Source organism: Chaetodon auriga, chromosome 1, assembly GCF_051107435.1.
Source record: "Chaetodon auriga isolate fChaAug3 chromosome 1, fChaAug3.hap1, whole genome shotgun sequence".
Lineage (NCBI taxonomy): Eukaryota > Metazoa > Chordata > Actinopteri > Chaetodontiformes > Chaetodontidae > Chaetodon > Chaetodon auriga.
This window is the reverse complement of record NC_135074.1, coordinates 31,575,155-31,595,449: the sequence shown is the minus strand read 5'-3', so window position 1 is coordinate 31,595,449 and position 20,295 is coordinate 31,575,155. Positions and strand designations below refer to the sequence as shown.

At 47.1% G+C, this 20,295-nt stretch overlaps 1 protein-coding gene across 2 annotated transcripts in view; it reads left to right on the top strand.

Moving 5' to 3' along the window:
- LOC143323281 (multiple epidermal growth factor-like domains protein 11) overlaps positions 1 to 20,295 on the top strand; it is a 106,658-nt gene that overhangs the window by 31,750 nt on the left and 54,613 nt on the right. For both annotated transcript variants that reach the window (XM_076735084.1, XM_076735075.1), the window contains one exon: positions 9,829 to 9,921. In XM_076735084.1, coding sequence (XP_076591199.1) covers positions 9,829 to 9,921 — 93 coding nt within the window. The remainder of the gene's footprint in view (positions 1 to 9,828; positions 9,922 to 20,295) is intronic.

Here is a 20,295-nt window from a genome sequence, read left to right as displayed (position 1 = left end):
AATACAGCTGGATGTGAAATATTCCCACCACAGGGGAACGTGTGCTCTGCATAACGTCTCTGCAACAAACAAAATCATTTTCCTGTCATCTGCATTGTTATTTTCAAACTTTTTCCACTTGATACACACAAAGTATCCAGCCTTGTTAAAATTGCAGTGTGTCTTGCGGAACAGTGATTCAATCTCAGTCGTTATCTTTTCACTTGCCAGACAGTTATCTATATCTGCTGTTAGGGCTGTCAAAGTCAGATCAATCTGGCTCTGCTGCAAAGCGGATCCATTCCTGCTTAAAGTTTCACCACACAGGGATTTGAAATCAGCGTAAACAGACGGAAAAGCAGGAAACAAAAGCTGCACATTTGTGTTAAGAAGCTTCGTTGTGATGGTGTGTTGATTGGACGGTCGTGTCTTCGTGCCTCAGATTCATTCTTCCTGTTTTCATGTTTCTGAACAAGGATATCGCTTCACATTCAGCTTATCAGCAGTTTAGCTTTGTTCCCTGGTGTGTGTGTGTGTGTGTGTCTGTGTCTGTGTCTGTGTCTGTGTGTGTGTGTGTGTGTGTGTGTGTGTGTGTGGCGGCCGGATCTGTTTTTGAAAAAGTTGGTCAGTGAGATAAAACACCAGTATTTCTCTGTGCAGTTATTTTTGTTTCAAGCTTTTCTGAAGAACAACACAGCTTTACCTCAAACAGACCATCAGACAATTAGACGGAGCAGCTGAGGCGACAGATGTTCGCTCAGAGCTGATGTGACACGTCCGTATGACTCTTTATTTAAGTGGAAACTCAGCCTTCAGCTTCTCTTCTTAATTGTTCCAGCGGCGCTCAGTCGCTGCTTCAGCTTCCTCACGCATCCATTTATCTCATCACATCTGACAGCGTCTCTCAGTCTTTGGACGCATCAGCTGACTGAGTCATCGGCATCTGTATGAGCGGACGCCAGCTAGCAGGACACACACGTCCACACGTGAACGGCTCAGTCACACAGAGTCTGATCTTTTTAATTCTGATTTGGGCTCGTCTATAAATCAGATCCAGGTCTGATGCTTTGTCAGTCTGAACGGTCGTTTCTGAATTGATGCAACGTTCACGTCTCCCGCCTGAACAGCCAATAAAAAAACATCAGATCTGAACAATAAGGGCTCGAAGTGTGAGCGTAAGCGCTGTCTCCTGATCATGTGACTCACTCACTGTTCATGTAAGAGATAAGAGAAAAGACTTTTTGACTTCCACCTGTGTGCAGTGCAGTGTCAGCTGTTTTTATGGAGTTTGGTTCATCTGTAGTCAAGATGAAAACTCAGTGTTGGCAAACACAAGAGCTTCTTCACGAAGCACCAGCAGCTTTTTACGCTCAGAGCTCCAGAGGGTCTGGAGACGGCCGTGTGTCGGACGTGTGACACAAACTTTGAGCTGACTTCTGTCCGCTGACCTCACTCTGTATTCAGGTTCGAGTCTGCGTGGGTCGAACTTCGGGCCCCCCTGCTCGGTCTTTGTACCACGGAGGGAAAACAAACATCATTGATTAATGGTTTGTGCTCTCAAATGAAGAAATCGTGCGCACAGATTACTAATTCATGCTCTCAAATGACTTCATGTGCTCTTGGAGAACAGCAAATTAGCAGAAAATAATGTTAATCAACAGTAAAAGCTATGAGGTCCTAACCTCAGCGGAGAGCTGTTATTGGCTGGGACACCAGAAACGTCCCGACCGCAGAGGATTAACTCTGTTTGAGTCTATGTGATGTTTTTAGGAAAATCCTGCATAATATACCTCAAACCTTCACTGATGTGTTGTTTGACAGACCTTTCTTTGATTGTGGCTGTTTGCACAGTTCCTCTGTCTCAGTAAGCAGCACCTTGATCTCACACTTTGTCATGCGTCTTGCTGCAGGATTGGCTGTTGGCCACGAGGGGCGTGTTTCGGTCATTTGCATGGTCATTTAGGGAGGAGTCGAGGCGGGTTTCGTGGCTCGTGCATGTACAGTTTTACACCTGCAGAAACTTCTGCGCGTACGTATTTGACATGAGGCCTCAGGAGACGTGTGGAGACCAAAGACGAGCTCAGAGAGATTGAATATGGACTTAAATTTGTTATGTGGCCACAAAATGTGACTCCAGACTGCACATCTCAGCCGTTGATAGATGCTCAGGTGCAACATTTGAATGTCCCATTTTCACAGATTCCACCATGGACGTCATCGTGCAGCGTCTCTCATTGACAAAGGGCCCATATACTAAAAGGACACGTACGATAGGCCGTCCTTTACGCTGCCTGTAGCCACTCAGAGGTCGTGTCTTACATTCGGCTGTTTGTGGACGTGTCTGAACATTTCTGTGGAAATGAATCCTATTAGACGAGTGCCCAGAGCGAGCCGGCTGGATTTCATGTGAGGAGGGTCGAGTGTCGGGAGGCTCCCCGTCCGTCCGTCCGTCCACCTGCGAGCGGAGACGCGTGGATCAAAGTTGGCTCCTGGAAGTGACCCTGTGAAGGAACGATGTCGGCGCCTGTGAGAGGAGGAGAGTTCCTCCCCGGCCGCTCTTTATCTCATGCTGCTATACGTTCCTCCATCCAGCAAAAGAAATCAATTATCCACCCTAGATGGTAAATTCTATAGGGCAGCGTTGCTTTTTCTTATTGAGTGAGGGAGTGAATGGGCCTGCCTGGGGGGGTGGGGGGGGGTGGGGGGGGTGAAGAGGAGCGTATTGTGTGTCTTTATTCAACATCTGCTTGTAAACAACTTTATTAGATTTTCCCGGGGGACCGAGACAAATACCCCTGGACTCCATTGTGTGACGCTGCCACACACACGCGCACACACACACACACACACACACACACACACACACACACACACACGGCCTCCTGCTCCCGTTGGCTGAGTAGTTGGATCGCCGGAAGCCTCTTCCTGAGCGTTAAGCGGGAGGAGACGCCGCCTGCCCGGCTCACGTTAAGGGCCTCGGACAGGTCTTTTGTTGTGACGATGGCGGTCTGAGCTAATTGAAAGGTTTCCCTCCCCGACAGCGAGCGGGGGAGGGAGGGGGAGGGCTGCTAATTTGATTAGAGGGCTTTCCTCTTCCTGTGCTCCCCGGCTGTTCCGCGAGCTCTCCTCTGTTCTTCATTTCCTGCTCGTCTCCACATCTTGAATAAACATTTGTGCAGGGTGTGTTACGCTTGCTCTCCTCGCGTCTAGACTTTACATTTTTCGGTAAGCGCCCTAAATTGCGCCCGTCCTTTGTTGAAGTTGGCTGTCTTGCAGATGGAGGAAAGCTTTTGTTATTCTTCATCTCAGCCTGAGGCCATTTTGTCTCTTGTCAGGATAATTTCCCCCTTTTCATTCTCGTCCACTCTGTCTTCTTTTTCTTGTCCTGGATCCTGAATGCTGTTTGCGTCGCCTCTCTGGCCGTTGAACCGGAGCAGCTCGGCTGTCTGTGACCTCCTCACCCATCGACCTGCTTCAGCCGTTACCGGCCTCCCCCCACAGTCACCCGCCTCCCCTCTCGGCGTAACCTCTGCCACCCGTCACCTCCACAGCGAGTCTGATAGAAATTACTGCGATTTTTCACCACTTCCTGAAACAAAAACAGAAATTCAAATCCACTTAACGTGTTTGTCTCTTTATGAAAAGATTCATCTTTTTATGAACCTGTGACGCAAAATAGCATTCAGTCGGGGTGAAACAGAAAGGTGCTCTTTGTCTCTGCTTGTTGAAAATATCTTTGTAATATTCAGATTTACAGCACCTAAACGCCTCATTTTCTGTCAAAGTCTACCATCATTTACCCTCCTCACACAGTATATCCATACGTTCAGCAGCTCAGAAAATAGCTGTGGCATAAACACTTGAACCATGAAGCTAAATTAAATAGTTTGGACTCTAAACTTGCTGAAGTCTAAATAAAACCAGACTAACTGTCACTGGTTCAGCTCATTATATTATATTGTGTGACTTGACTTTAAAAGCTGGAGGAGGTCCAGATTAAAATAAAGCTTCTGTGAGAAACCCGAGACAGAAAGGTGAAAAGCTCTCTCGGCCAGTGGCGTGCACTCCGGAGACGCTCACTTCATCACTTTCCCGCCTGCTGTCAAATCACACAAGGTTCAGTATCAGAGCATGATGTAAAAATATGCAACGTTAATCAAGCTTCCTCCTGCACATCTGATGAAAAGTTACCGAGGATGAGCCGCGCCAAACGCCCGTTCATTGATCTCCAAAGCGTCTTCAGCCTGTTTTTGTCTACAGTTTTAGCCAGCGAGCACCAGGAAGAGTCCCAGTGTACGAGGGAGGGTCCCGACGACTCATTTCACTGACGTTTAATGTTAAAATGGAAGATTAAGTAAGAAAAATGGACCTACAGTGTTGAAAACACGCGGTTTGTGTTGGAGGAGCCATTTAAACACAGTCTACCATCAGCAGCTTGTGTTTTAAACGCCACTGAAAGGTGTTGCACTGCACGCAGCAGCGCGTGGAGCCACATCACTTTCACATCTTTATTTTCACGATGACCCGACAGATTAAAGACGTCAGACTTCAGCAGATTACAGGATGATGGAAACCCTGCGGCGCATCACAAAGACGTTATCCTGGAGTTTAAACGCGTGCATTCATGAAATAAGAAGTTTAACTGACAGTTAGCAAGTGAAGCGACATTAATTAGCGCACATCCTTAACGACCGCCTGGATGACTTAAATACTGAAGAAAAGGTCTGAATCCGGTCAGCTATCAGGAGCTCCTCTCACCCGTGCAGAGAGCCGACGCCGAGATCGGACTCTGGAGGTCGATGTCGGGCGCCACAGTCGAGCCCACCGCCCTCCCCGCGGCGCTCCTCGCGCCTCCGCCCTCGTTCTTCCTTCAGCAGCCGATCAAGACTTTCAAGGGCGCTGAAGACCGCTTCAGCATGCCGAGACAATAGCTGGAATTAGGTAGCGATTATTTAATTTGATATCTATTAATCTTTTTGTAGCCGTCGCTGATGTAATCCTCCTTGTAGCTGTTTCTGCTCCGATCCACAGGATGAAAGGATTAGGCGCCCGTTTAATGATTTATCAACTCTCCTTCAGGATTACAAGAGCATGTGTCGTTGGCTCTCTTATTAAAATCCAGGCCTGTAAGACATTTTCTCCCTCTCTCTAAAAATATGCTGGATAGCACAAAGAAGTGCACTCGGAGAAACTGCTAATCCTGACGGCTGTTAGCTCATTAAAAAGTTCAGGCTGATTTGATGACGCCTCACTTCATTGCGTTTGCAGTCGACCCACGCCGACAGAAAACCGACCGCCAACCGACCTGAGGGTCGAGACCGTGGACGGGGTGAGAGGGCGAACTCAGGTAGACACAGTTAGGTACAATGAAAACAGGACCTGGATCCCTTCAGTCCACACGCTGAGAACACAATGTAAATCCAATAAATAAGAATAAACTAAATGCTGAGTGGCTTCTTGAGTCTCGAGCGACGTCCGCGTTGACTCTCCTCAATCAGTGAAAAGTCTTTTTGGGTTTTTTCCTCTTTATTTGAGAGCTGACGGTGGAGATTCTTCTGGAAGCGACGGAAACAAAGCAGATGAGCACGTTTTCCCAGAGTGACGGACTGTTCCTCTAAGGCCTCAGCCGTCGGTTTCCTGATCTTCAGTTACTGAATGCAAACACAGTAAAACTCAGAGTTTGTACCAGGACGACCTGCTGCTCGTACTGCATGTAGTACTGCCACTGCAGCTACAAGGACGAACACAAGTACTGCTACTGCTATTATTACTACTTCTGTTTCTTCTTTCTTCTTTTGCTTCCTCTCTTTTTCTTCTTTTACTCATTTCACTTCTTCTTTTTTTTCTTCTTCTTCTTCTTCTTCTTCTTCTTCTTCTTGGTGTTTGGACTAAATCAGTGAACTCTTAATCACATAATAATCTGAGTGTTTTTCATATTGAACAGTGTTTTGATGGTCCTCGGCCTCATTCTCTGGTTTTGGTGGCATTTTTCTCTCATCAAACACACACCTGTTTGCCCCTTTGTGTTTGCAGCAGTCCTGTTCACAGCGTCTGTATGTTTAATATATATATTTATATTATATATGTGACATAAAGCTTTCAGTGTTGCAGGCAGGAGCTCTACCTCAGTCCCTCCTCGTCCAGTGTAAATCTGTGCTCGGTGTGCAGCGCCTGCGTCCTAATGCATGAGCAAAGCTGTAAAATGTGAACACACCGCCTCTATAAATTTAGAGAGGACGACCCCTCTGTGGCTAAAACACCATAAAACCCAACTTTACCGAGGCCGGTCTAAGTCCTGTATCTGCTCGAGCCACTTTTCCTCTCTGCTCACAAACTTCCAGCAACTTTCCAAACTCAGCACTTCACTTTTTGTGCACTGTGCTAATTTTGAGTAACACCTCGTGGCCTTAAAGCACAGCGAGTGTTGTTCGGTGCGTGAAAACGTGCGATGCAGGAGAAGCTGCGCGAGCTCATGAAGCTGAAGAGGCTTTCTCCTTCGTTAAAGCCACGTTCATTTGTTCCTGTGCACATATTTATGCAAGCGAAGCCGCCTGTTTCTGCTGGAGAGGAATCAGCTCCACAAACAGAAGCAGAGCGACGGCATCTCTGTGATGGAGGAGCCGAAGTCTCCGAGCTGTCAGCCCGTCTTCTCCCCGCACAACCCCTACCTGATGTATGATGCAGTATTCATACTGCGATACACAAGTGATCCTCACAGAATGAGTTGGAGGGGGTGTGAGGCAGAGTTCAGCTGTTCACTCTCAGAAAGTGGCACAGAAGCTTTGGTTTGTCATCGTCGCGCGATGGGTTAAATGACCATTTTCATGGGTTTTACCTTTTTTGAATCATTATTTTTGAGCTGTTGAACACTGATTGTGACCTAAGAACAGGCGTCAGAGTCCGACCTTATGGTTTCATCTGTGCAGATTAAACAGATGAGGTGTGACCTGGAGAAAGAGCCCGGCTCCCAGCAGCACTTCACAGGTTACGTAAAGTTTTAAAAAGTCTTGATTAGTGAGCATTCAAGGCAGATATGCACAGATGCGTTTTAATAATTCGATTTTTCTGATGTTGTTGCACAGCTGACAGACAGCATGTAGAGAAAAAACATTCATATATAAAGAAAATAAAGACAGATGTCTTATTTCATCGTGTTTTCTACCTGGTTTTAGCTCTGGTCATTACGCCGTCGTGCTTTCTTCTTCTGCAGCTGTGTAAAGGCACCGGACGGGTGAATTAGCGCCACCAAACTGTTTGTTTTCACACAGCAACCTCTAATATTCACATGACAGCAGTGGATGGATTTAATATTTCCTTTTGCTGATTTTCTGGACATTTTTCACCACATTTGAGCGTCGACTCGTCATCACGTCTGTAAAGACTCGGTCACAGTCGCTCATGGACGTTCAAAGATCCTTCAGTGTGTACTTATACACAGAAATACTCTGTAAATCCTCTGGTGGAAAATGATTAAAGCGCACGTGAGACATTATTATTAAGCACACAGAGGACATTGTCTCTGTAAAGAAAGCTCAGATGTATCTTATGCTGCGGTGGCATCACTGGAAGTGAAATATTCAAGTTTGCAGAATTTAACGTCATCTTGATGTGATTTTGGCTTTGAAGTTTTCCGCGTTGCTCTTTGAAGTCAGAGCGAGTGACGTCTTCAGATTCACGGTCAGGTTTTAAACATGGAGAGAAAAGTGTGTGTGTGTGTGTGTGTGTGTGTGTGTGTGTGTGTGTGTGTGTGTGTGTGTGTGTGTGTGTGTGTGTGTGTGTGTGTGTGTGTGCGTGTGCCATCAGCCTTCTTCTTCATTGCTCACTCTGCCTTTGTTTTCTCTCTCTCTCTCTCTCTGTCCTTCCTCCAGTCTCTATTTTTTTTCTTTTTATTTTTCCTCTTGGTCTCTTCACTTCTCCTCCCCTCCTCCTCTTCCTCGCTCCTCATCGTGACCACCTCTGGCCTCGGAGCTAATCGCGGAGCCCGATGGCGACGCGGCAGCGCGGTGAAAGCTCTGCATCGTTTATTACTCCGTGATAGAGTCGCTGGTCGTGAAGCTTCAGATAGTGCGACAGCTCTCAACTGTAAGGTCGTGTCATGATGAAATATTACAGCAGCTGGAAAAGCTTAAGGTGAAAATGAAGATGTCAGTGCTGCCTTATCTGAGCGCTGTGTGAAGTAGATAACCTGCCTCACGCTATCAGGAGACTGACTCACAGCATCGAGCCACAGTTGATTTTTTAAGGTCGGGGGATCATAAATATTAACAGCCTCTCACAATTTGTACGCCACATAGATTCATCTGCGCCTCATTGATATATTAATTTGTCAAACCACCAACAATTGAAAGGGTGACACAGCACGGCCGTGAAGGCGAGGTTGGATATGACGGATGGGCTCCTTCTCCATGCACACGGTTAACGCTGCGAACGCTGAGTCCGTTGTTTCTGTGGCCTTTTCTCAAAAAAACCTTCTTCTTTCTACCAAAACATGTGATGTCTGAACATGCTGGAGTCACCTGGATGTGTGTTTCAGATGCATTCTGGGAGATACCATGTTAAAATATAAAAGTACAGTTTGTGTGCTTGCTGTAATAATAGCAGTGAAACACACTGAGATGCAAACCTGCGTCCTGTTAGTTTGTTTAAAATCACATTTATTTTCTCAAACAGCATCTTTGCAGCAAAGAGCTCTGCTTTACCCTCATATTGTTGATTTATGTTCCATTCTAGCTGCTTTTTAACCGAACATTCACCAAAATAACAACAAAATATTAAATGATTCTGTGTGTTATTATTTTTTTTACCTGTCGTGTGGAAAGAAGAACCTTTCGGCCCTGAGCGCCGTCTGCAGGTCCGTCTGCAGGTGTTCCTCTCGGGCTGCACACCACTCCGACAGCACGTTGGGCTCGACCCAGGGCGAAATCCAAAAAACTCAACACCTCAATATTAAACCATGAAAGTAAGACTGTCCTCAGAATCACACATCAAGCCACTCGACCAATCACAGCCTCACACGCCTGCACAGCGCGCTGTGTCGACACACAGTGACATGAACAGTCGTTTCTCCCACGTGTAAAGTTAAATAATAAACACTTATTTCCATCTCTTCTGGGTGACAGCCGGCGTGTTAACATGACTAAACATGAGCTTCTATTCATTTTCAGTCACAGGACATTTCTGCCCCGAGGTCTCACCAGAGGAGCATTTCAGCACAAAGGAAGTCCAGACAAGTGGTTTTTAGCTTCCAGCTGTTTGAATACAAAGTACTGCATTACACAGGCGCACTTCCAGTACTTCGTACTGCAGTGTTGCTGTTTGCTTTGGTGAGAGTATATACTTTAAAACCTGAAGTCAATGCAGAAATATTCAGTGAGAAAACACAGCATATAAACAGTCTGAGGTGAAGGTGACGCGCTGCGCTGTTTGAGGTCGCTGCGTAAAAATCAGCGACTTCATGCTGTCTGTCTCATCCTGATGGGATCAGCCTGAAGAAAACCTCATGCAGGTCAAAACAAACACATACAATCACTCGTTCCCGGACAGTCGATATGATGATACCTTAAGTTTGAGGTTCTCCGGCTTGTTGAACACAAATAAAATAAATATTGTGTTTGACAAAGGAAAAATTCACACCCTAGAAGTTTTACGATAGGCTAATGCTGCCTTAGTTTAGTTCTGGTGTTAAACTTTGGAAGAAATGTATGTTTTTGACATGTTTTTGTATCTACAGACCAGTTTGGTTTATGTACTGGTCCGGCACATTGGTGCTGGTCTGGATAACTGAAGAGGGGAGCCAGAGAGGTCCGGACAGTTTGATATTAACCTCGGTGTCTTCTTGTTTCTCTGAAGCCTTGTGCACGGAGGAGTGTGCCCACGGCCGCTGTGTGTCCCCTGATACCTGCCAGTGCGAGCCCGGCTGGGGAGGACTGGACTGCTCCAGCGGTGAGTACACAGCGCCGCCCACCACGGGGAGACGAGCGCGGGGCGGCCAAATGCAAACAGATGGTATCGCTAACGGTGACGAGCAGCCGGGGTTGGTTTTAAAGGTGGTCGTTTCCCAGAGAATAAACTGTTCAGTGCTCTCTGGTGGACTGACGCCGGTGATGGCGGCGCAGTGTCAGACAGTCCTGTCATCAGCTGACGTGTGCGCTGATGCTAACACCTCTGTGATGAAGCTCCTCTCGAAGCCTCCGTCCAAAACCACAGAAGTGTTCGTTTCTTGTGTGTTTTGTTCAGGGTTTGTTGTGGCATCGTTCACACCTGCAGCCACAGTCAGTGGTTTGATCAGATCACACACACTCTGAACCAATCGCACCCCGATGAACACTAATCAAACCCTGGAGCTGGAAGAAGGTCTAACGTCTGCGAGTGATCAGACATCTCAGAGAAGCACTAATTCATCAGAAGTTAATCATACGAGGGGGTGAAGAAAAGAGCGTTTCCACAGGACGGGGCGGCCGGTGAGGTAATTAGTGCAGATCAATAACGGAAATGTTAAACGAACAAGTAGAACATCTTAATTTGCTTGTTTGGCTTTAGACCAAATGCTGCGCTGCATGGTCGCTGGAGCGGAGCAGGTTCAGAGTCCAGCGCTCTGCAGAGAGAGGAAAGGGTGGAAAGTGTGTCAGAGCAGGATCTAATACATCTTAGATAAAAGAAGCTGATGTCAGCGCACGCCTCGTGTCAGCAGTCAGGCTGTTCCCTGATTCACGAGCGAAACACTGAATGTTGTATTACCACATTTTGACTGAATTCTGGGAGTTTTGAGCAAACGTCTTTTCCTGCGATCAGAAACGTGATCTGAGGCCGGACCAGTAAGATCTTTACAGACCAGCTGCACTTTTGTTTCGTGAGGTTAGAACGATGGAAAATATTCTCAGTTGTTTCTTCTTAATTTCAAACTTCTCGTTTCTTCTTTTTTACGTTTTTACGAGATGTTTGTGTCGACGGTCAGAACAGAAGTCGAACGTCAATCTGTACCATCACATGTATGTGGTCCAAGCCCGTGAGCGGTTTAATGGGAAGGTCGGTAAAAAAGAGTCACGTTTACGAGTCTGCTGATGGCAAAGACGTGAGCGAGTGTTTCCAAATCCGGCTGGAAAACAAAGCGTTGATGTTTTTTGAGCTTTCTGAGACGACTGAAGGCCGAATGAGCCGCAGAGCGGATGAGATTTGGTTTGAGAGTTTTGAAAGCTTTGAACATTTCAGCACCTGAAATGGAGATAATCTTCCTGTGTCATGGTTACTGATCTGCAGCTCTACCCCCCCCCCCCCCCCCCCGTTTAGGCCAGTTTTGGGGGGCCGAACAGTAAAAATTGCACTGATTGCACCTTTAAACTGGAAATGAAGCTATTGCATCTCAATATAAATCTCATTTCTGCTGTTTGGTTCCACTCATCAGTTCTTCAGACTCTCATCCAGCCCTCGGGGGTGCTGAGGGAGTCCACTTCACCATAAACTATAGGTGTGTGTGTGTGTGTGTGTGTGTGTGTGTGTGTGTGTGTGTGTGAGAGAGAGATTGCGGGATTTGAGGGGCTATTGACTTAATGAGTCACACAGCCCCTTTAGTCCCACTTTGTTATTGGTATGCTCCCTCCTCCCTGTTGTTTACCTGTTTTTATTGCTGCCCAGGTGTCAGGGGACTGAGGCCAAGTCAAGGCAGGGGTTAGGTAAATCTACCGCCACTTAGGCTAAAGGGAAGAGGAGGCTGGAGAGTGTCGATCAACTCAATCTCACACGTCGGCTTCACTCTGGAGGTTGGGCTCACTTTAACCTCCCTCCTTCATCGTGCTGCAGCTTCCTCGCCCGTCTCTTCACCACCTCTTATTTATTTCAGTAATAAAGCCGAGCTCGGCGTGCGTCGGCCTCACGCAGATAGAGCGGCGGTGTGACGGGTGAATCTGAAGACTGGAAAACAGATTAGAAAACATCTTCTTTGCCAATATTCCACGTTAGATTAATACACCACGGCGTGCCTCCTCACATCCTTCCAGCAGAACTTGTCATTTGCTCATTACCTGTGGAAGAATGTCATTTGCTCTAAAGATGCTGCGCAGCGAGGCCGAAGCGTCCCTCCCATGAGGATATCGAGCCTGACTCGCACCTGATTGGTTGGAGGAAATGGATCCTGTGGTCAGCAGCAGATTTAAAGGTCCCACATTGTTTCATTTTTCTTATTGTGTTGTTTTGTGATGCGCCACAGCTCAGGGTGAAGCACTGCTCCTCATCGGGGTTTGTGGGTACCTTTGGTTTCTTTGCAGCGGCCTGTGTTGAGTGAATTTACAGGCTTAATGTCTGGATCCTGATTGGTGGATAACACCTGCTTCTCTGAGGCTGATGAGTTAAGTGGAGGCTCTTCCAGTTCAATATTTAATGAGTTTAGCAATTATTTTGAAAGTGAAGCCAAGAAGATTGAGCCCAGCTGTGATTTGTTTTGGGGGATGTTCAAACCTGTGTGCTCAAAAAAGGTGAATTCTTACAAATACTAAGCTCTAAAACAAATATTCCACTTTATCAGCTGATTCCTTGATGCAGTCTGCAGTAAATCCTCCTTCATGAGGATCGTATGTTCAATGTGTTTAAGCCGTCCTCGTTCGGTTGTCGGACCATTTGGTGCTGTTAGATTGCACTGACTTAAACTGACTGGTGTTTCTGTTATTTTGTCCATCCCAGTCATTTCAATGAGGGCAGCTGAGACTAAAGCGAAGCGGTGAAGCTGCAGGCTGTAAAACCTAAACAGTCGGTTAAAAAGCCGTGAAGCCGGCTGCTTATTGGACGCCGAGCTGGAAATCAAACGTGGCCAGTGGACGTTACGGAGGCAGCAGTTACCTCAAGCACAAACATTTAGCAGCGTACAAACATCATTTCCAGAAAACAGGGTCCATGTGAAGAATCGTTTTAGTATTTTTATGTCCTGTTAATCTTTAATCATCTGTCTTTACACGATTCCAGTGTTTGGGTTTTTTTCCTCTTATAGGAAATGTAGAAACAAGCTGTTAGAAACAAGTGACTGAAACCTGAAGAGAGGAAAAGGTTTGTCCTGAGCGTCTTCTTGGACCGGAGCTAACCAGATTAGCAGAGTTTGAGCCTCGGCCGCCTTTCCTCTCCAAACTCCCGTCCAGTCGAAGAACTTTGTCGCTCTGCCAGGAAATATAAATAGCTCGGACAGAAGTGAGGTGAAGCAGCGAGAGGAGGGCGAGGAAGAGACGGAAAAGACAAAGGAGGAGATGTCAGAGGAGGCCTCAAACGCAGGGGAGAGAAGAAAAAAGTGGTAGATAAGTACACGCTAAGATGGCAATTATCATGTAAAGATGGTGATTATGATGAGAGAGATTATCAACAGCAAGAAGGAGACGATGAAGGCAGGGAACAATGCAAAGAAGCAGTTTAACGTTCTTTAAACAATTAAGCAGCAAGTTAGTGCAATTTATGAAGTGAATGATTTTAATTAACAGTGATTACGTCTGCAGACTTCTCAGAGGTGACGCAGTCGTCTGAGCCGAGTGATGCTCAGTGTCTGACCGAGAGGCAAAGAGACATGGAACACAAACACGTGGTGGAGGAACACCTTGTTTATGTTCCCGTGACGTCAGCGTCTCACAGTACTGATAGATGATGGATAGAGATTAGGATTTGTCACCATTTGCTGACAGTTTATAGACCAAAGTATTCATCAGTGTGTAAAGGAAATGATCAATAGATTAACCAGTGATGAAAATAATCTTTAGCTACAGACAAAGTCAGCGACTGGCTGGTGAGCGCAGTGGATGTGAAGTGACACTGGACTCCAAGTCTTTCTGTGGCAGCGGTCAAACTGCAGACCTTCAGCCATCTTTGACGTCTTCTGAGAGCGTTTGATACTGAAAAGATAGATTTCAAACACGTCGGATGTTTGCTAACGCGTCGTTTCCTTCAGGCTGAGCCCACCTTGTACGTCCACAGTAACTCATCAGCAGAGGTGTTTGATAGGACTCTGTGTCACAGCAGAGAAGACTCGTGGAGGCCCGTGCAGGTGCAGGCAGTGACCGCCGAGCTGATGTTCACAGAGCATGCTGGGAGCAGGTATTTTTCATTTGAGCGTTTGCTGTTTCCTCCTTTCATTTCGCCAACTGGGAGCGACGCCTTCTCCACTCCGGCTGCACTCACACAGCCTCAGCGCTCACCTGAAAATACACCTCTCTGTCCTCGGGTAATAGAACTCTGCTGCGGCTTGATAGAGGTGACAGTGTAATCACAGCCGACTACAGGAAGTGACCCCTGAACACAAGGGTTTCTGGGTAGCTGACCTCACTTCTCGCTCTCTCTGGGGTTGGGAAGAGCCGGGCAAAGAGCACCAAAGCCAGACTGCAGCGATTAGGTTTGGGTGTAAAGCCCGCTCTCGCTCGTCTGTCCGTGACTCACAAAGCCATAAGTGATGAATTTGGCACAGGTCTCCATTTGTTGTCATGGAAACAGATGATGCTCGAGCACATTGCATTAACGAGCCTTTTACTGATGAGCTGCGAGCAGCTTCTGAGACAACAAAGGACACATTTGTTGTTTGTAATGGATGAACTTTGACCGTCGGGAACAGAGAAGAACTTTTCTAATGAGCACGCAGAGACAGATGTGCCGTCGCTTCCCAGTATAGCTGCGACCAGTTCGCTGTTGTTTTCCAACCTGCTCGTCTTTAAAAATAGCAAAGATGGTGGAAAACAGCTAATCCTGAGGGAACGTGTTGATCCGCCGCGTGTTACCCGGCGAGCTCCTCATTTTACCTTCTTCTTCTCTCGTACTTGGTGTTAACTTCCTATAAATGCGTGTCGAGGTCGAGTCGGTCTGCTGCAGACCGCTGAGACGACACCGCGGCTGTCGATGGCCAGCGTGGGCGCCCGCTCACCGCTGAGCCCGGACACGCCGTTTATCAGAGCTGGACTCGTCAGCACGCACACACACGCAGGTGCACAGACACACACTCGCACAGCTGCCTACAGTGATGTATTTGCCTGTTTTTGCTGCTTCCTCTCGCAGCCTGAGTCCCTACCAGAGCCACGTTTCACACCATTTCTCTTGCTGGCATCCACGTTAGAGAAAGCCTGTCAAGGTGTGCAACAACATAATGCAGCCGGCGCTTTCTGTCAGCTGCTGTTCTCTCCTCTCGCTCCTCCGTTTGTCTCTCGTGAGCCTCCTCCTTATCTCCCAGTGCCACTCTTCAGCTCCACTGTACCAAATCCATACAGATCCATTGCAGAGAGGCTCTGCCGCGGCTCCTGCTTCTGATTTGTGTTTGCGAGTGCGTTTGTTCCCTGACGCTCCACGTAAGGCCGTTTTCACAGCGAGTTCACTCTTCATCACGTGTGTTCGTACTTTACATGCTGGTAATTGTTTTGTGCTCTGCTCCACTGTTTGGGGAAGAAAGGATAGATTTTATTTCCGGATCGGCCTCCATCACACTGATCACAGCTGGTGTATTCTTTGCACGTCGGACTCCAAAGGTCAAAGTCCCAACATCCAGACAATAGACTAAACAAATACGCTTTGGTTCCTCAATTATTCATCAGTTCTTTGAGAAGAGAACGGGCTGCCGGACCCACTCTTTTCTGGCCGTCTTCTTTCTTACAATAATTTTTGTGTTTCATGCACAATTTTCTTTCTTTTCTTCCAAATGTGACCGGACTCCAGGGTGTTTTAATATCAGGAGCCTTGCTGTCGCACAGATCCATCTGCACTCTGTCTCTTGTTTTTAGTGCCAGTGGAGAAGGAGAGCAGCAATTAAACAAGCCCAACATGAAAAACATGCTCCGAGCTGCTTACATGACTGCAGCAACGTGCACCGCGCTGCACTTTGACTCCTTCAACATGTTACATACAATTACGACCTAATGACAACAGACGTAAGGTGAGGATTACCGCAGTGACGCTAACGGACTGTGCAGTGTTGATTTAATGAGCCGATCATTCAGTAAACAGTAAACCTCCGCTGATATTCTACATTTTCTTGGTGTAAACATTAAACCAGCAGCATCTGCTAACATGTCCTCTTCCTCTGAGCTCCATGAAAACACATCAATGAGCCTCACACACACACACACACACACACACACACACACACACACACACACACACACACACACACACACACACACACACCGTCCTGCTAACACAAACACTCACTGCAGCACCAAGTCACCAAGTGTGGATTCATCCGCCGCTGAAAATAGTCCCGTCCTGTCTGTCTGAGGAGGTCATGCCTGTGCGTTGTTTTTCGGTCTTTCCACAGACAGCAGCAGTCAGAGGATGGACAGATGGACTGCTGGGTTTTGTCTTTTCGCTGGACGCGCAGACAAAAAGAAAAACATCAGCAAACATCAATTTGGACAAAATAATGTGAACTTGATGCCTCGGGGACCCACTCTTGTTTTAACTGCTGCTGCACTGTTACGCCTGTTCTGTACCTCGTTTCTGAGCCTGTTTTTCAATCCTGTTGTTGCGCCTCATGTGTAGTCTGAATGTTTGCTTCACTCCAAGTGAACGTTGCATCATTCATTCCTTTGTTTTGCACCGGGGACCTGCACAAACCCAGTTTCTTCCTCTACGAGCTGCACTGCACCGTATGTGGATGGATGACAAGGAAGTCTCTTTTATCTCACAGCCTTCATCAGCTGCATTCAGAGAGGCTCGGAGATGAGGTTCAAAGCTCAGGAATTAGCTCGTAAATGGACCTCAAGTTCAGTGTGAATCGTGTTGATCTCCTCTTTAATTCCACAACACCTGTTCATTAGACAGATCGTTGTGATCTTTGTGTTTTTGAAGGTCTTGCAGTGTTATTTAGATGTGTGAGAACGAATATGTGATCATAACGAAAAGCTATTTTATTCCTACTCGACTCACCTCTATGCACCAATGCTCTGCGCTCGGCGGCACCACAGCTTACACTTTGTTTGCGAGTTGTGCGGGTGGATAAGGTTAAGTTCTCTGTGAGAAGACAGCAGCGAGACGAGGAGACCGAGGTGTGATTTGGAGGAGTGAGAGGAAGGTAGGGCAGAGACAGACGTGACATGTTTCTCGAAGAGATGAGTTTTCAATCCCCGCCGGTACATAGGCAGCGACTGCAGTCCTGAATGGGATGGGAAGGTCATCCCTCCATTGGGAGACAAGAGGGAACAAAGTCGAGGCCGCCTGGAGGCAATTCACCGTAGGAAAGGAAGAACTAAGCTCCCGGTAGGAGCTGATAGGCTGCTATAGACTCAATAAGAGACAAAAACCCCGGGGACACTGTGCAGTGTGGTCTGTCATGAAGATTACCTCTATTGCAATTAGACACCGGGGCTCGCTCACCCTTGTTATTTAGTGTTTTTATCTGTAAGGTCGCCAAGTTCAAGGTGTTCAGGAGAAGACCCACCGGTGCGTTTAAGTCCACAGGACACGTCAGACGTTTACTTAAATCTAAATGCAGCGTTAAAGTGAAAACAAAGCCAGCGGCGCCGCGAGCGATCAACAGTGGAGTTAATTATGAGATTGGAGTTTAAACCTGGTGCGTTCAGAGTCGCTGCTCCAGGATCAGACAGACGAGCGTCTGTAAGGTCACACGTGAAAAGAGCTCAGCCGATCATCAAGCAGCTGAGCTCGAACAAACCAGCGAAGTGCTTTGTTTTGTAGCAAACACGTCAGCGTCAGCTCTGCCCTGAGCGTCTTTCTGCCTCTCTGTCGGAAGCCGCAGGTGCAGAATGTATTTTTCTTCACGTCCCTTTGAGCTTCCTGCTTTGAAACAGGTGGAAATGCAAACAGCAAAGACAATCAAACAACAAGTGATGCTCTTATCCAGTATTGTCTGCCTCGTCTTTAGCGCTGCCGTTTTCTGATTTCTTATTGTGTTCTGCGATTGCCGGGTCGTCATAATCACCTGTGCTTTAGTCACTTCCCTTTGACAGACGCACGCCGCTGGCCAGTGACCACGCCACGGTGAGAGTGACACACCCCAAAAACACCCCGAGCGTCACTGAAAAGACGCTGAAAGACAAACACTTTATGGGCAACGTCACGTTCATGCACTGATCCTGTAAAATCATGTCAAACTACTCTTTTCTGATCTGACAGCAGTGAAATCCAGCTGCTTCAGTCAAAGTTTAGACTGAAACCGAACCTGAAATCAAACTCAGAGCTTCACACAGCAAAATGGGCTGAACCTGATCTAAAAACCCAACTCTCTGTGGGCGCTGCAGGGTTCGGGTCTGGCAGCAGCGACATGCCGTGTGGCCTCAGAAAGATTTGGATGAGCTGATAGAGATGTGGAAAGTCGTGTGGATGCAGGAACTACTTTCAAATCTGAGTCATCGGCGCCTCCAGTGTGGAAAGATGGTGCGTTTAAGTGCAGCCGCAGTTTTCTGCCCTGTGTGATTCAATGTTGCGTGACCTTTGAAAAGCCCCCACCAGTTTCATTATTTTCTCCCCATTGTGTGACATAAAGCTGAGTTTCTAACGAGTTTGACACATTACCTAGATTCATTCGCCCATTCTCAATCCCATAATCCAGTGCAGCTGCAGGCTGAGAGGTTAATGAGATGTCACAGAAAACCTTCTCACCCCCCACTCAGACGAGATGGTCTCGGAGGACATGAAAAATTCAGCCATGCTTGAAAAGGGATTAGCTTCTAAGAGCTATCAAGTGTTTGTGTCTTTTGTTTAAAACATGCCAGCCTTATTAGTTTAACATGGAATTAATCTTTGAGTGACGTGAGGAGGCTAACAGGAGCGTTAGCTGTGTTTGAGGAGTCCGAACAGAAAGAGCAGAGCTGACGTCTGATCACTACATCATCTCGATGTATAATTCACAGCAGTTTTTGCCATCTAACCCAGAGCGAGACCCTTCGTGCGAGTGTTTTTTGGCCTCATGCCGTCTCTGTTTGGTCGCCATCCATCACCGCAGCAGTCGCTCGGCATCAGGTACTAACTCACCTGTGCTCTGCCTGGCAATAGATGACTCTGAACTCCCCCTGCTCTTCATTAGCATGGAGTTCATTAGGCAGCTAATACCTGTTGCCCGCGTTGGAGGGGTGATGCTGTGGGGTCAGTAGCCATTAGCCGGTCTGTCCTCTGAGCTTTTGTCTGGCTCTCAACCCCGGTCAGGAGAAGACTGGCATTTTATGACGACGTGTATCTTTCATTACTCGACAGACTGAGTTCAGCAAGTCATTAAGTGCAGCTTTGCAGGAATGATGCAGTGATTTCAGCGGAGAGTCGAGGGAGTGCCGTATGAGGAGCCGAGGAGAGGAGGGGATAGAGGGATCATAGAAATGTATAATTACAAAGAAAGTGTCAGACTTTGAACGTATGGACGACTTTAGTGCCGGAGATCAAGGGAATGCATAGGAGAGGTGCGTGTGTTTCTGGGATAAAAGTACCTGATGTTACTTTATATAAGCTTATTACGTGTGTGTGTGTGTGTGTGTGTGTGTGTGTGTGTGTGTGTGTGTGTCTGTGTGCTGTCAGGATATCACACACTTCTGTCTTTGTTCCACTCAGAAAGGCATCAGAGAGTGTGTGTGTTCACCAAAGCTGCACCGCCCTGAATGTTTATCCTGGCACTTCATTCAGGTCCTCAGTGATGATACACACAGTCTGAGGGGACGCTGATTGTCCTGCTTGACACGAACGCAGCATCACACACACACGCACACACACACGCACACACAACGCTGACGAGTGGACTTGCCCCACTGCCAAGTCCAATTAACGGCTACAGCGGCATCAGCATGCCCCTTGTGTTTGGTCAAAATTAATTTACCAACAAACTTTTTAATCAAATTTCACCACAACCCCTGAGGGGGGACTGGCTCTGTGCACCGGCGCTGCGATGTCCTTCTCCTACAATGGGGAGCTGTGATTCAGCTTGATGCTATGAAGCATGGGGTTTTTTCCTGTGAGCGCAAGAAAAATGATCCTTCAGCATTTCCTGCAGTTTGTTAAATTACAGCGAACAACAGAATCGAAGCCGCAGCCTGTCCGGCCAAAAGCGACATGTTCAAATGTCAGTGAGCTTTTGTGTTAAACAATAAGATTTTACAGACATTAACTGCTGCCAGAAGACGTCGCCCACTCTCGCTGTGGATACCACATGTGTTCAGATATCAAAGCGCCCGTTCACGCAGAAGGTTGGATGACATTGGCGCCATCGTGTCAGCAGCGTAAAAACTGCGTCTGAAAGGCTTCTGAGCTTTTCAGTCTGTGAATCTCTTATTAGACTGTCGTAGAAGCACGTTCAGGCTCATATCTCATCACCGTTATGGCCGATGTCACAGTTAAGACTCCAGTATCTTTTATGAAACTGCTTTATAAATG